This window comes from Cervus canadensis, chromosome 13 (assembly GCF_019320065.1).
Source record: "Cervus canadensis isolate Bull #8, Minnesota chromosome 13, ASM1932006v1, whole genome shotgun sequence".
Taxonomy (NCBI): domain Eukaryota; kingdom Metazoa; phylum Chordata; class Mammalia; order Artiodactyla; family Cervidae; genus Cervus; species Cervus canadensis.
The window spans coordinates 72567059-72581956 of record NC_057398.1 but is presented as its reverse complement, the minus strand read 5'-3'; the positions used below and the strand labels follow the sequence as shown (position 1 = coordinate 72581956).

The window sequence follows — 14898 nt, the reverse complement described above, 5'->3', positions numbered from 1 at the left end:
GTGGCCCAGATGTCTGCAGCCCGAATATTCAGGGATGGGGTCCACCAGCTGTTGGCATCTGCCTTGCTGGGAGGAGGACTGGATGAGGGGTCAGGGCTGACCACATGTCCTTCAGGGCCCGTCTCATCTGCCGGTGGCCATCTGGAGTGGTCCCTGGGCGCCCCCGATGCGTGGGCTTGCCTGGCCCGGGGGGGCTCCGCCTGCTCATAATGCGGGGTCTCGGGTGCTCGCCTCCTGGCTCCGCGGGGCTGGGAGCGTCGGGCAGGGCCCAGGCCGCTGCCGTCACCATTGCAGCTCGCCTGGCCCTCGCGCCATTCTGCTCTGCTGACCAATCGCATAGGTGACCTCGGCCCTGTCTGTCTCCTTCAGGGCTGGGCTACAACGAGGAGCAGATTCACAAGCTGGATAAGTGAGTGGCCTGTGCCCCGGCAGGCGGGTGAGCCGGAGGGTGGGTGTCGCCAGGGGACAGTGAGTCTCTGTGCCAGACACGAGGCGGTAAAGGGCCCTGGCCCCAGGCCACAGCTGGGCAGGAGGGAAGCTGGGGGGGCACGCACTCTGGGGCCGGGGCAGGGGGTTTCTCAGCAGCAGTCTTGATGGAACTGGATTGACTCCTGGTATGGACACGATTGTGTGAAGGCTTTTCTTCCCTGTTCCCTCGCTGATTAACCACATACCTCCTGCTCTGGACTCTTTCTGCTCTAGCCCGGGCTCTCCTTTTGATGCCCTTCTGCTTCTCTGGCTCCTGCACACTCTTCTTCCAGGAAGCCTCCCCGACTTCATACTTATTTGAGGACTCACTCTGCCAGTTCCACGCCCGCACCCCTGACTACACACACACACAACCATCTCTCCTTCCCTCTGGGGGCAGAGCTCGAGCATGTGTGTGTTTCCTGATCCTTCTCGCACGTCCCTCTGCTGGGGTGTGCTGTGTGCTGGCCGCTCCGACCACCACCATGCATGTGAGCGAGCACCGTCGCCTCCTTTGGGGAGGTAGCCCTGCTCTGGACCAAGGGGATGGACACTCGGGCGCCGGAGGCCCCGGGATTCCAGGCTTGGGCACAGCTGGCTCTGGCTGCTCATCTCTGTGCCTCGGTTTCTGTCTTTTCAGGATGAATTTTAGTCATTTAGCCAAAAGGCTCTTGCAAGTGTTCCAGGAGGAGTGTGTGCAGAAGTACCAGGCGTCCCTGGTCACACACGGCAAGCGAATGAGGTAACACGGGCACTCCTTCTGAACTCACGGTCCCCAGGGCCCTCCAGGCCTGGCCCTTCCCGACCTCAGACAGCCCTGGTCTCTGCAGAGCCCTAGCTGAGAGGGAGGTGGTACTAAAGGAACAAAAGCAACAACATAGAAAGGTGGTTTTGTGGCCCTGGATGGACCAGGCAGCCTGCTGGGTGATTTCTTTTTTTTTTTTTTATTTTTTTAAAAATATGGAACGCTTCACAAATTTGCATGTCATCCTTGCGCAGGGGCCATGCTAATCTCTGTATTGTTCCAATTTTAGTATATGTGCTGCCAAAGCGAGCACTGCTGGGTGATTTCTATGTTAACTCATTGAATCCCACAAGGTCTACCCTCTGCAGTGCATACTGTCACCCCATTTCACAGATGAGGAAACTGAGGCTCACAGAACAGCTGCTTCCTTAATACCACACCTCTAGTAAATAGCAGACTCAGGACTAGCATGTTGGTATGACCGCATCTAAAATCCAGACTCTCTCCATCGTCCCGGGTGCCCCCTCCCTGGGGGCTGAGATGAGGACACGTGGCCTGGGAAGCAGGGGCAGCGGGCCCCCATGTGGAGCCCCCCACGCTGTCCCCCGTGGGAGTGTTTGGTTTCTGTCCCTCAGACAAGCCCCTCCCTGAGACGAGAGGGCCACTTCCCAGGAGCTGTGGGTTCTGAGGATGGAGAGGAGACTCACCTTAGAAGATAGCTTCCACCTCCCCCACTGGAGGCCACCCGCAGTTCTGACCTGATGGTCTGGGGTGGGCTTGGCCGTCGGTGTCTGAATGCTCCTCAGTGATTCTAGCGCGTCACAGGGCTGAGCAGTGGTTGAAGCCTCCGGGAGCTGGTGTCCCTTTAGTGTTGTGGGGCAGTGTCCTTGCTCACTCCTGCTTAGAGAGAGAAGAGAATTCTTAACAGTCTTTTAAAAATTAATTAGTTTTATTTGGAAGCTAATCACTTTACAATATTGTAGTGGTTTTTGCCATTCATTGACATGAATCAGCCATTGATTTACATGTGTTCCCCATCCTGAACCCCCCTCCCACCTCCCTCCCATCCCATCCCTCAGGGTCATCCCAGTGCACCAGCCCCGAGCACCCTGTCTAATGCATCGAACCTGGACTGGCGATCCGTTTCGCCTGTGATAATACACATTGCTCTGGAAACGGGGGCGTCAGCAGGCCCCGGTTTGAGCGCCCCAGAGCGGCCTGTCTGGCCTCTCCGGAGCCTGACCCAGGCCCTTGCTTACCCTCACTGGCGCGTGCGCCCCAGCCCAGGAGGGGTGTGCAGCCCCTGCGGTGCTGGCTCTGCCAGGACCCTTGTCAGCACCCTTACTGGGACAGGCGTGGGCCGGGGGCACCCACGGCCGCAGCCTCTGCCCGGGAAGCCTCTCCGCGTCGCTGGGCCCTGACTCCCCTCTGCTCTCTGCAGGCTGGTGCATGAGACCAGGAACCACCTGCGTCTGCTGGGCTGCTCCGTGGCCGCCTGTAACGCGGAAGCCCAGGGAGCCCAGGAGAGCCTCAGCAAGGTGCGGCGCTTCGGGGCCCCAGCCGTGCCAAGGAGGGCCGCGCCAGGCGGATGCCTGGGAGGCCTGCGGGCCATTCCCCTGCCTCGGGGCAGAGCCGTCCTCGACCACTCCGAGCACTCTGGTGTGGCGTGGAGGGCCTCTGACCCGCCAGGATAGAAGGCAGTTCCTACTGTTCTCGGAACAAGGCTGCTCACTGCAAGGGCAGAGGCTCCCAAACCCTGGGACATCTGGGCCCCGTGCAACCTGGGAGGCTCCCCGAGGGAGGTGACCTGAACACTCCTTGGTCTTCTGATCTGTTCTCCTTAAAAAGACCAACTCAGGCAACTCTGAAAGGCCACTTGCTCTGCCAGCAGGGACAGAGAGGGGCTGTCCTTCAAGGAGTGAGGCCCACACGGCTCCTCCTCTCCCCAGCACTGGACACATTCTTTCAGAGACGGTGCTGGGCTGCCGCACTTCTCTGCCTCTAATGACTCAGCTGTGTCCTGACAGGTACAGGTCGGACACAGAGGGCAGCCCGACAGTCTGCACCCCATGCTCCCAGGAGGAGGAGGAGGGGCTTGTGGGAAATTCCTGACACTCCAGGGATGTGGGCTGGGGATCATTTTGTTACGCATTTCTTAATGCCTCCCCGCACCTCCACTGCGCCCAGCACCTGAGCTGGCTTATCCCTTCTGACTAAAGCGTGGTTCTTTCAGATCCTTGACCGACTGTCTCACCAGCTCCTGCAGGACAGAACACAGGGGGCTCCGGCCTCCCCACCCCCGACAGCTCCTTATCCCAGCTCTGCGCTGAAAGACCTGGTTCTCCAGTAAGTGCCAGAGAGGGGGGTGTGTGCGTGTAAGCATGTGTGTGTGTTAGGGGCTTTGCCTCTTGCCAGGCCCAGGAGGCGGGAATGAGGCTCGGTGGGGCTGTGGGGGAAGGGGAGCTCCCAGGAAGGTCTAGGCAGAGGCTTGCCTTGGCCCTTAGCCACCACTGCCTCTCTTTCTTGGCCATGAACAGCATGCAAGAGCTCTACGGGGAGATGAAGGTGCTGGCGTCTGACCTGCAGGACAACAACCGCATCATTGAAGGGTGAGGAGTCCCCACTGTGCAGGGTGCGGGGAGGCCGGTTCCCGAGCTGCACTTGCCCCAGGGGCACAGGCCCCTTGCCTGCCCAGCAGGTGTGATGACAGGGGTCCATTGTTCAGGGCTTTGACCTTGCCCCCAGGTTAGTAAGTGTGCTGACCAGGTGGAGGCTTTCACTGTGGTCTGAAGGATGTGGGTGGGCCTCAGGGTGGCGAGGATGAAGGCTGGGAGGTACGCGGATTTGCGGCCGTGTCCAGCTCTGCATGAACGCGGCGTCTGCCTGATGCCCAGACCAGCTCCTTTAACTGTATGACCTTCCTCAGAGGGGCGATGACCCAGGAAACGCAGATCAGAGCCGGGAGAACTGGCCCGGGGTGCAGGCCCCGAGTCAGAGGCTCTGCGTTGTCGTCGGACGGGAGTCCACTCCTGAGCTGGGGGAGGGTGGAAGTCAGGGGGATACTGGCAGATGCCACGGGGCTCAGCCTTTGGATTTTGGGTAAAATTCACAAAAGAAAGCTGGAGAATAAGAGTGACCGGCTTCTCATATTACCAAGTAAGCACCATTGGAAGGGGGAAAAAAGCCCTGCCATCTAGAAGTTTCACTTTTGAAGGTGCGTTTGAACACCAAAGAGAGGGAAGGACACAATCTCAGAAGCAAGGGTGGTCCCATACACACACACACATGCTCACACATGCGTGCACGCACCTACCGCATCTGCCCCATCATCCTTCTGTCTGTCACCTCCCCATCTGGGAACCTAAGAGTCTGCAGAGATTCCCACCGAATGTGGCCTTGTCTGCTCCTCACCCTTGGTGCCACCCCGGGAAGTTTCTTTGGCTCTGAGCTCCACCACATGCACAGAGATTCTACCTCCTGGTGCTAATGAAGGGATTGAACGGCATGACAGACGCAATGTGCTGGGAGGGAAGGGTGCACAGAGCTGGGATTCACTAAATGTTCCCTGAGGGACTGAGGGATTCACTGGTGTTCCCTGAGGTCACGCCAGGCCCAGGTGCCAAAACCGGGGCCAGCAGGTAGGGAAGCTGGGAGCAGAGCTCACGGCTGCTCCTAGAGTTTCAGAGGGTCCTTAGGTTGAGGAGGCATCCCATGTCGCATTCCGGCAAGAGGAGAACCCATCCTCTTAAATACCCACAGGGAGAAGATTTGACAGCTTCTTAGAAAGGTTTTCCGAAACAGCCCTTAGGGGCAGGAAGTTCTAATTTTAGTGCCGACATAAATTTTTCTTGCTGTGATATGTAGTCTATTTACAGAGAGCTCACATTTTTATTTTCGTGGGTTTTTACTTCCTGATTCAGAGCTGTAACCAGAGCCTGAAGAAACCATCTGAATTCTGCTTCCCCTTCTCTTCACCTGGGGCCACGTTGGAATCCCCAGGGGAGCTTTTAAAAGGAACAGATGCCTGGGTCTTGGCCTCAGGCTCTGACCGCTGCTTGGAGTTGGGGATTTTTGTAAGCTTTCCTGATGATTCTAAGGTGTAGCCAGGGATGAGAACTACAGAGTTCTTGTGAGCTGACACAGACGCTCCAGGAGGACAGCGGAGGGCCTGACTCACCCGCTGCCCCGGAAAGCTAACGGTGTGGGGCCCCGGGAGGGGCCTTCAGGCTTCTCCACCTGGGCGGGAGATGCTAACCGCGGCCTTTCTTTACAGGCTGAGCAGGGTCCCACTGGCTCCTGACATCTGAGCTTGGGGATGTGCATGTGGATCCTGAAGCATTACAGTTGTTCAAGCACTGCCCCGCTGCCCGCACCAGGGACCCACAGGACGGTGCCGGGTCCACCTCACCAGCCTACCTCCCTCCTGGCTGACAGCCGGGAGTCGCCAGCATTACCTTCCACGGCCTTGCCGGGGGGCAGCGCAGCAGGCCCAGGAGCACCGGCTGGATCCCGGGCTGACCTGCGCCCCTTCCAGGCCTGGCCCGGCCCCTCTGTCTTCTTTGCTGCACAGTGAACCTGCCGGACCTCGGGGGCCGAGGCGCCCCTCCCTCCCTCCCCCAACCCGGTTTGCAGGGCTTCAGTCCTCAGGGAACAGCAGAGGGGGCCTCCCGGGGGCTCCCCAGCGTGCCGGGGCAGGCGACTCCAGCCCTGTCTTCCTTCCTCTTCAGGTGTTTCGTGTTGAACAAACAGACCTCTCCCTTCGCCCATGGCTGCTGAGGGTCACCGTCGAGGTCTCGGGCTTGACCGCCCAATGTCCCATTCCCTCCGGTCAGACTGAGCCTAAGCTGAGGAGCAGGGTGGTCAAGGCTGGGGCCTGTGTCTCGGGGACCTCCCCCCTCCCTCTGGGGCACCACCAGATTTGGGGGTTCGCAGGCAGACACCAGTAGCTGTGCCAGTTAGCACCAGCCCGTGAGGCCAGAGCCCCGAGGAAGTCAAGGCCTGCAGCTTTCAGAAATGAAATAAACAGGACTCTTTTCTGGGTGGCTGTCACTGGGCTGATTTGGGAGGCAGGGAGGGCTCTAGGCTGGGTGTGCCCGGGGATCTGCGAGGAGAAGGGCGAGGAGATGGAGGCAGGACAGCTCACTGCCTTCGCCTGAACGGGAGCCTGGTTTCAGGGAGGCCGGCCTCCTGCTGGGGTCTCTTTCCCGGCTCCCTGTCACCTGGGGAGCTGTGTAAGGGCCTAGAACTGGCAGGAAGGGTCTGTTTCTTTTTTTTTAACCTCCAAACCTCCATCCAAGTGCCTATTCCTTTCCACACACCCCCTACCACTGTTCAGCTGGTCCTAAATACCAGTTGAGTGCAGTCCTATGGGCCGTTTTCCACATCCCCTCTTTTTGCCTGGAAGCCGGAACGGTGCCAGGGTGCGGCATTCAGATTTGTGCACGTCTAGTCTTTCCCTTGCAGGGTACCCCCCCTTTCCCTTCACCAGAGCCGGCTACCCCGCTGGCCTGGGGGTGGGGAAGGGGTGTGCAATGAAGTGGCTCCAGCAGGGGCGGGAAAGAGCGAGGAGCCCTACTTGGCGCTTTGAAGCATGAAGACCCAGGAATCCTTCCTGCCTGTCTTTCGGGAGCTTCCGCGTCCTCAGCGGCTGTTCCGCCCGATGGCCCCTCAGGGCGCACTGAGGAAGGCTGGGTGCTGGAGTCGGACGTCTGGGCCGCTTCTCCTTGGGAGGACCAGCGCCCTGTAAAGACCCGGGGAGGGCTGCTGGGTGTGCTTGCCGCAGGCTTCCTGGGTGCCGTCTGGGCCTCGGGCCGGGCGGGCTCAGGTCCTGGGTTCCCAGGAGCCAGCCGTGGGACACCGGGCCCCCTCCAGCCCACCCCGCCCACGGGAAGTGTAGGCCGACACTCCTGGCTCCTCAGCGGCCCTGCAGGGACGTCCCACGGCGGGTTTTCCCTGGCAGCCGCAGCTGCTTCTAAGACCCTGTATGCTTGGTGGAGCCACGGGATCCCCGAAAGCCAAGTGCAGATTTAGGGGAATGATAGGATCCAGGCTCTATAAGCTCATGAGCAAAGGCCAGCAGGGGGCCCGCAGAAGCGTCACTGATTCTGTGCTGCAGAGCCTGACATGGGTGCCCCCAGCTCCCAGCCCAGCAGGGCTTCTGATGCCCTCTCCGCGGGAAGCATGGAACTGGGCCCAGTTCCTCCAGAACCTGGTAGGACACCGCCCCCCACCCAGTGTCTGATGACCTCTGTTCTCTGGTGATTCCTAACAGGACACTTCAAATGCAGCGCCCATTCAGGTGCTCAGACGTCAACTGGGCACCTGCTGGGTGCCAGGCCCTGGGAGGGGAGCCAGAGCTACTGGCAACTAGGGTGCTGTGCCCGCCCTTGAGGAGCTCACCCTGATGGGGAAGGGCCCTTCAGTGTCACGGGAGCGGGCAGAGATGGGAAGGCACGGCTCGGGGGGCGGCCCGCGTCACCACTGTCAGAGGGCGGGCATTAGGGCGCGGGCAGGGGTCAGGGAAGGACTCGGGGAGCAGGCGACTCCAGAGTGGGGTCTTGGCAGGTTAGCAGGGTTACCTGGCAGAGAAGGCATGGGAGGCATCCCTGGCAGGGGCCCGACACCCGCCTCGGCGTGCAAGGAACGTCAGGTATGTGGGTCACTGCAGAGCATGCTGAAGCGGGAAGTGGGCGTTGAGGACCAGGCGGAGCCAGACCCAGAAGCTGCTCCTCGGCCACACGAAGGAACTCGGGTGTCACTGCGGGGAGCCACGGAAACAGGTTTTTTTAGGTCAAGTGCAACTGGTATGGTAAAGACACCTGTGCCTGTGTGGAGGGTGGACTGAAACGCCATGCCTATAGTCCTCATTTGTAAAATGGAGACAGCATCTTTCAAAGCTGCGGGTAGGGACAGATTCTGCATTTCCACAAGGGGTCCAAAACACTCCCTGGGGTCTCTGCACACCCTCCCAGTCCCGCCTCCCGTGGCTGAGGCCACCATGCAGGTCGGGTGGGAAAACCAGGGCCCTCGACTCCCATTGGCCCATCGGTGGCTCAGGTCCGTCACAAACCTCGGGGAAGAGTCCACGCAGCATTCGGATCGATGGTGAACATGCCATTAAAACGGGCCGCTCGGTTCAAGGCGCCACCTGGAAGGAAGCAGGGGAGACGTGCCGGGGGCCCTGGAGGGGCTGTTGCCGATTCCTGAGCCCTGGAGCCTCAGGGCGATGGTTTTTGCAACTCTCAGAATCTATGCAGTTTCCTCTTTATAGACAGGCATTCTGGTTCAAAAAGCAAATTCGGGGGCCCTCCCCACCTCCTGATTCCCATCTGTGAGGGTGCGGCCCTGATGTTTTCCCTGTGATTCTCCCACAAGCTCTCAAGTTCAAGGACACAGAGGCAGTTTGCAGCCTCCAGTAGAGGCTGTATGGACGGCGGGTACGGGCCCGTGGGCAGCAGTGGACACCGGACCAGGCGCCAGCCCACAGGCTGGGGAGGCCGGTCTCGGGGACAGCAGCGTGGCCTCCCTCCTGGGCCAGCACGTGTTCTCTGAGGCCGCCTCCCTGCGGCAGGGACAGCACCAGAGGATTTCCACAGCCGGTCGTCCGGGGTTCACTTCCAAACTGCTTCAGTGATTTTGCAAAGGGTGGAATTCCTGGCTGCTTTTTGCTTCATCTCACACACGCACACACACCAAAAAAACTCTGTAATCTGGCAACCCGATGGGAGGTGGTGAGGAACGAGCCAGCGTGACCTGAAGTAGCTTCAGTGTATTCTTGGAAGCTCAGAATCACTGCGGGCACTTGATGCAGTCCCATCTTTTCCCTGGAGCCTTCGTGAGGCCGAGAGAGAAGGATGGAGAAGAGTGGGAGTGAGGAAGGGAGGGAAGGAGGGGAGGAGGGAAGGATGGGGAGGGGAGGAGGGAAGGATGGGGAGGAAGGGAGAGGGAGAGGCAGTGAGAGGGGACAGAAATGAGAGGAACCGGAGGAGGCCCAGAGGAGGGACAGGCATGTCTGTGCACACACACATGCACACATGCTTCCAACGAAAGGGGCCCAGGCCCCTCTGCCCCTGCCCTGGCCCACAGCTGCCGGCCACGGCGATGGCTTAGTCCTGGAACATCCGTGGCTGTGGCTCGGCAGCCCCCTCTGGCTGAGGGCAAAAGCTGCTGACAAATGTGCCTGGAATATCTGAGTTTTTCCAACACGGAGAGAAGAAACATACACACACAGAAACCAGCCTTATCATGAGCCTGGCAGAGCGGCTGGGGATGGAAGAATTCCATAACTGAGACAGATGGAGGAGGCGCCTCTATGCTGCTGGAAAACCAGCCCCACGCCCTCGCATCCTACAGAGTGACGCCGCCCCAGGAGCCCTCATGTTCCTGCTCCCACTGCCAGCCCGGATTGCCCCTCTGGCCACCAGGCAGCGTTGACCTAGAGGATCCCCTCAGGAGCACTGGTGTTACACACAAAGCCCAAGCCCCTGAGAAGGGAGGAGGTGCCCCGAGCCCCCACCGCTGGCCAGTTACTAGCACATGAAGGCAGAGAATCCACCCCAGTGACCAGCAACGTTGGAGGACGTACCTGAATCCTAAATGGAGCTCCCAACACCACCCCGCTTCTCCCGGCTCCCACAGGTCCTGGGGGGCCTTCTATTCTCCCTAGACCAGACAGTTCCTTCATCTCCCCCTCCCTGGGTGCAGGGGCCATGGCTTGAAGGGATACTAAGAAATAAATTCTGTATTAGGTACAGGTTGGGGAGCCTACAGCCGAGTTCATTTCGCTAAACCTTTAACGAGCACCTCCTATTTACCCCGCACGGTGGCAGATGACTGACAAGTGAGGCAAAAATGTGCAAACCTAACTGTGACTCATGTTAGGATGACATGGATGCAGGAGAAACAATGAGTTAGGGCTGGGGGACTCTGGGAAGACCCTATGGAGGGCCTGCTATCTGGACTAGAATTTGAAAGTTGAACAAGATTGCAACAGAGAGAGAAAAATGGGCAAAGATTTTCTTCAAACAGCACCTACAAAGGGAGATCAGAGGTTTTTAAACGCTGCTATTTGGTACCACACCAGCTGGGCAGTGCCAAGGCAAAATCAGAGACCTCAGTCCAACCTGTGACACCTTTGGGGGCCAGTCACATGCCTTCTCCGACCCTCAGCTCGCTCATCTGTAAAACAGGCATGCCAGCCACTTCACAGAGCTGCTATGAAGATGAGGTCATTCAGGCCAAGGGTGCTTGCCATATAGCAGGTATTCCGTGCATGTTTCTAGAGTAAACATGTATAACATACTGGACTCTATAAGGGATCATCACAAACACTTTAATTCCCCAACAAGGTCTGGTCACGGTGCCTGCTCACAGTCTAGCGATGAAAAGTGCTCCCCGCTCTCTGAGAGGCTAAGCTCTGCACGCAGAAGCTGCCGGGAGGGGAAGGAAGCCGTGAGGAAGAGACATCCTCCAGCAGCTGCTCAGGGTAAGAGCACTTTTCCTCAGGTGTCTACGGAGGAGCCCAGACAGCCCCAACTGCCCGCTGCCTTGGTCCCATTTTCAGAGTGTGGTCTCTGAGTCATGTTCATCAAACTCACACAAGACAAAAGCCAATGTCCAGACTTCGGGAACGGATCTCTGCAGGGAGGGTCTGGAATCCACATTTGGAAGAAACTCATGTTCATAACGTTTGGGAAGACTGGGGGGCCGTTATGCCTGCCGCTCCCCAGCCTGGACCTTCCTCGCTCAGACAGACGAGGGCTGGCTCTGCTCAGGGCCGTGTTTAAACGTCCGCCTCAGAGAGGCGCTTCTTGCCGCCAGTCCAGTCCGCCGGCCCCTGCGGCTCTGTCCCTCACTGCGCGTGACCCAAGGCCCTGTCACACTCAGGTTGGCATGTCTGTTGGCTGACTCTCCCCCTAAACTTATATTTAGCTTCAGGAACACGGCCATTTCACTGTTGCACCTTTAATGCCTAAAATAGCACCTGAGATATAGTGGATATTAGCTGATCCTTGTTAATGGCAGGGAGGGGTCATTTGTGCTGTTGACCAAGCACTTCCAGCTCTCTGGCCATCCTGAGCACAGGGAAGGAATGCCCTTCCTGCCCTCCTTGTGCGGGGTGGGCTTTAGGACTAATTCTAGCCGACAAGGAGCAAGCAGGAGGAGCTGGAGCTTTCGCGTGCTGCTGTCGGCGCCTCGGGGATCTCTGCGTCCCTCTGGTTTGGTGCTGGGCAACATGCTACGTGGCGGCTCCATCAGCCTGGGTCCCTGAGTGACTGGGGAACAAAGTCTCCCCACCAACAGGCAAGGGGGCATGTGATGTGGGTGAGAAAGCAGTCTCTGTTGCAAGGCACTGGGACGTGGGGGGTTGTTTACTGCAGCGTAGCCTGACCTGTCCTGACAGGTCCAGTGACCCCAAGCAGATGGTTGTACTGGCAGAATCACTGGGAGGTCCCTAAGTCCCTTTGGGGGTTTCAGGCAACTTCAAATGCCTCCAAGCCAGACAAACCCAGAAACTTCCCCTTCAGAAAGTCAGGCCACATTCTCACCTCTTCTTTTCCTTCCTACTTGGAAGCTCCCTGGCGGGTGGGGGTGTGGGGTGGGGTGGGGTAGGGTGGGATGGGGGGGTTAGGAGATAGCCTTGAAACAACTCACCCACGGGGGAACCAGGAGACCACCTCTGCAGTGACCTCACACACTCAAACTCACTGTCAGCATCCTTCCCTTTGGTCAAAGGAAAAACAGCACACCCACTCTACTGGGAGTGAGTCACAAGCAGAAAAAATTCAGTGGCTCCAGGCCAAGAGGATGTGCTAACAAGGGGAGAAAACTCCCAGTGGAGGTGTCTCAGCAGATGCTGTGGTCTCGCCCTTGTGGCCGGCATGACCAAAGACCAACCCGAGAAGTTCCGAAGTTCAAGCATCAGACATTATCCCAGGTCCTGACCCTACCACAAGCCTGGAGTTTATTTAGTACTTCCCTGATGAAGGAAAATGGGCTGCGTGTTGCGTGTGCGCGTGCGCATGCGTGTGTGTGTGTGTGTGTGTGATGGGAGAGAATGCTCTTGGGGGAAGAAGGACACTGGGGTGGGAAAGATGACATCAGAAGAGGCCAGTTCCCGGCAGAGAGCCTCCTGCTGGGGTTCAGGAGAGGCAGCAGCCTCGCCTGACCTCCGTCTCTAGCTCAGGGAGATGAACTGGAGGATAAACCTGCTACACTTTTCGGGTTGGTTACATGGAATTATGTTATCTCCACTTTCATCTCCCTTCTGTCCCTGAAGCCACATGCAGGGCTCCAGCCCTGCTGGAGCGCTTTCCCCCACCACTCCTCCAGATCAGAGCTGGGGCAGGACAACTAAACCAGAGCACTTTTCTGCCCAGCTCAGGAACCTGGGCCAAGGTTTAGGCCTGATAATTCCAGATAGTCCTCAGTATCCCAGGGCCAGAGGAGACACACATCCTGTGAGCCTCTCCATCCTAGAGGGCTGGGCTGCCCAAAGTCATGCTGAGGGGAGGCGGATGAAGAACAGAAATGGCCATGGCTGGCCATTTCACAAATGGCATTTCAAAACTGGCTCCTCAGTGGCCCACCCCTCTCCTTGCCACATCGGACTATACCAGAGCTCGAGCTTGGCCCACACCCTGGGCCTCACCCAGCCCTCTGCTCTCCCAAGGTTGGAGGAAGTGATCTTCAAATAAGTCTCAAGCCTGTGGCCAGAGATGGATAATAGAGGGCGGATTCAAGCAAATGTATGTGCAATACAGGTTCCTGCAACAACCTCTCGAGAACTGCTTGCAGAAGTGGGAGAGACAGGGAAAAAAGACCACAAAGGCAAATCGGTCTTTTCTGGGTCAACATCTGCCAGAAAACATTGCAGAATTAGCTCCCGCTGTGTTTTTCTCAGTCGTGTCCCACTGAACTTCACCTGCTCTGCGGGGCAAAGAGCAGAGAATCCTGTTTTCTTCTTGCCACTTTCGATCTAAAGTAATAGACTGGCAGCATCAGCACTGCCTGGGATCGTGTTTAAAATGCAGAATCTCAAACTGTTGCATGCGGGACAGGCAAACAGCAAGGTTCCACTGCATAGCAAAGGGAACTATAGTCAATACCCTGTAACAAACCATAATGGAAAAGAAAAAAAATCCAAAATCCCAAACCCCAGGTCCAGACAAACTGACTCAGAAACTCAGGGGGCGGAGCTCAGTAATCTGTAATTCAGCAAGCCCGCCAGGTGACTGTGATGCACGGCAGCATTTGAAAACCACTGATGTAGAGAAAGCGAGGTTCAGACGGGGGAGAAGAGAGGTGCAGGAGGGGAGCAGGGGTGGGGGGTGGGGGTGGCTCACAGGCCCCCATCTCACACCTTCTGCTTCATAGCTCTGAGCTCTTGGCCACATTCTTGCCACGCACTCAGAAGCGGCCTCATGAGGTGAGAACCTTTGGTGAGACCCAGGAGTCAAAGGATCCATGGTTGCCACCACCATGAGGGAGAAGCCGTGGGCCAGAGCAAGCTGGGCATTCCCTGGCCTCTGAACTGTTGAAATTTTAGGAATCACCTAAAAACGAACTTCCAAGGGGAAATCCAAAAGCAAAAGTGAAGATTCCCCTAGAAGACACTAGGGGGAGACCCATCTCTGGCCTGGGAAGGGGAGGGAGCAACTCAGGTCTAGAAGAATTCAGACCGTGTGCTCCTCAAGTTGGTTTGCTGGTGACCTCTACCAAATCAACCAACCGAACCGCACCTTTCGAGAGGCAGGCAGTGAGCACTGAGTCGGAGTGATGGAACCAGAGAGGATGAGGACAGCGTCAAGTGTCTGCTCACTCCCAATCCAGTTTCCAGCTAAGGAAACTATAGAGGCTAGAGAGGCCTCAGGGTCACACGCGGGTCTGTGACGGGACACAGGCCCGGAGCCCCAGCAGGCCGGGATCCCCACCCAGGAGAGATGGGCAGGGCCAGTTACCTACTTGGTGCGACCGCGGGCTAAAAGACAACGCTAGCCTTTTGTTTAAAAACTGTTAAGGCTTTCACGGTGAAGACAGGAGAGCATTAAAGTCGAGAGGAGGGGGGAGTTTGTGAAGCCTGTCCTGGACTGATAAAGAGGAATCTCTCTGAGTCCCACAGGCGGGCTGTCCACACCAGGTACAAAGCAGGGCTTTTGCAGCGGGGGTGGAGGTGCTGGTATTTCCACAGTAATTACTAGAACAGCTCTGGGGAGAGGCAGATTTGACTTAGGAAGGAAAGCTCTCCCAACCCACCGGGGCGCCGGAGTGTTCGCACAGACCTAGGATCTCCAGAACTCCAGTCTTCCGGGAAAGGACTCTCCTACCGGCCAGGGCTGCTGCGAAAGGGGAAATCCAACCAGAGTGAATGTGGCGCGCGGACAGCCCGCTGCCATCAGCATCGGAAGCGTCCCCCGCCGTCACGGGACTCGGAGCCGCGGCCGGCCCGCGAGCCGGAGCCGGGCATCCCCTGCCTGCGCCCGGCTCGGCGCGCGCGGGGGCGGCGGACTGCGGCGAACGCGAGAGGGGAACGGCCGGGGGACGCGTCCCTCCGGTCGGCGTGAAAACCGGGAGGCCAGCGGGCCGGCCCTGAGCCGGTGGACCCTGAGCCCCCATCCTCCGTTTCTGAGCCCTTCCCTCCGGCCCGCTTCCTCTTCGGGGCGGGCTGGGGTGTGGATTGGGGGCGT

At 58.2% G+C, this 14898-nt stretch overlaps 2 protein-coding genes and 1 non-coding gene across 10 annotated transcripts in view; 1 reads left to right on the top strand and 2 right to left on the bottom strand.

The window, feature by feature from the left end:
• IKBKE (inhibitor of nuclear factor kappa B kinase subunit epsilon) overlaps positions 1-6253 on the top strand; it is a 24805-nt gene extending 18552 nt beyond the window's left edge. For 6 of the 8 annotated variants that reach the window (XM_043484764.1, XM_043484763.1, XM_043484762.1 and 3 more), the window contains 6 exons: positions 370-409; positions 1109-1210; positions 2655-2751; positions 3447-3559; positions 3751-3822; positions 5487-6253. In XM_043484764.1, the coding sequence (XP_043340699.1) occupies positions 370-409; positions 1109-1210; positions 2655-2751; positions 3447-3559; positions 3751-3822; positions 5487-5520 (458 nt within the window). In that variant the 3' untranslated portion in view covers positions 5521-6253. Of the gene's footprint in view, positions 1-369; positions 449-1108; positions 1212-2654; positions 2752-3446; positions 3560-3750; positions 3823-5486 lie in introns of those variants that run through there. The other 2 variants (XM_043484767.1, XM_043484765.1) reach the window with 2 other exon arrangements.
• Positions 1-14898, bottom strand: part of LOC122451812 — an 18690-nt gene extending 3792 nt beyond the window's left edge. The window contains exons 1-5 of the mRNA XM_043484770.1: positions 14494-14898; positions 8283-8360; positions 7792-7970; positions 6789-6953; positions 1921-2110 (exon numbers count right to left, since the gene is read on the bottom strand). Of these exons, the coding sequence (XP_043340705.1) occupies positions 2105-2110; positions 6789-6953; positions 7792-7970; positions 8283-8360; positions 14494-14827 (762 nt within the window). The 5' untranslated portion in view covers positions 14828-14898 and the 3' untranslated portion in view covers positions 1921-2104. The remainder of the gene's footprint in view (positions 1-1920; positions 2111-6788; positions 6954-7791; positions 7971-8282; positions 8361-14493) is intronic.
• On the bottom strand, positions 1423-1526 carry LOC122452612. The gene has a single exon (XR_006272777.1). It is a non-coding gene; the product is annotated as a U6 spliceosomal RNA (small nuclear RNA).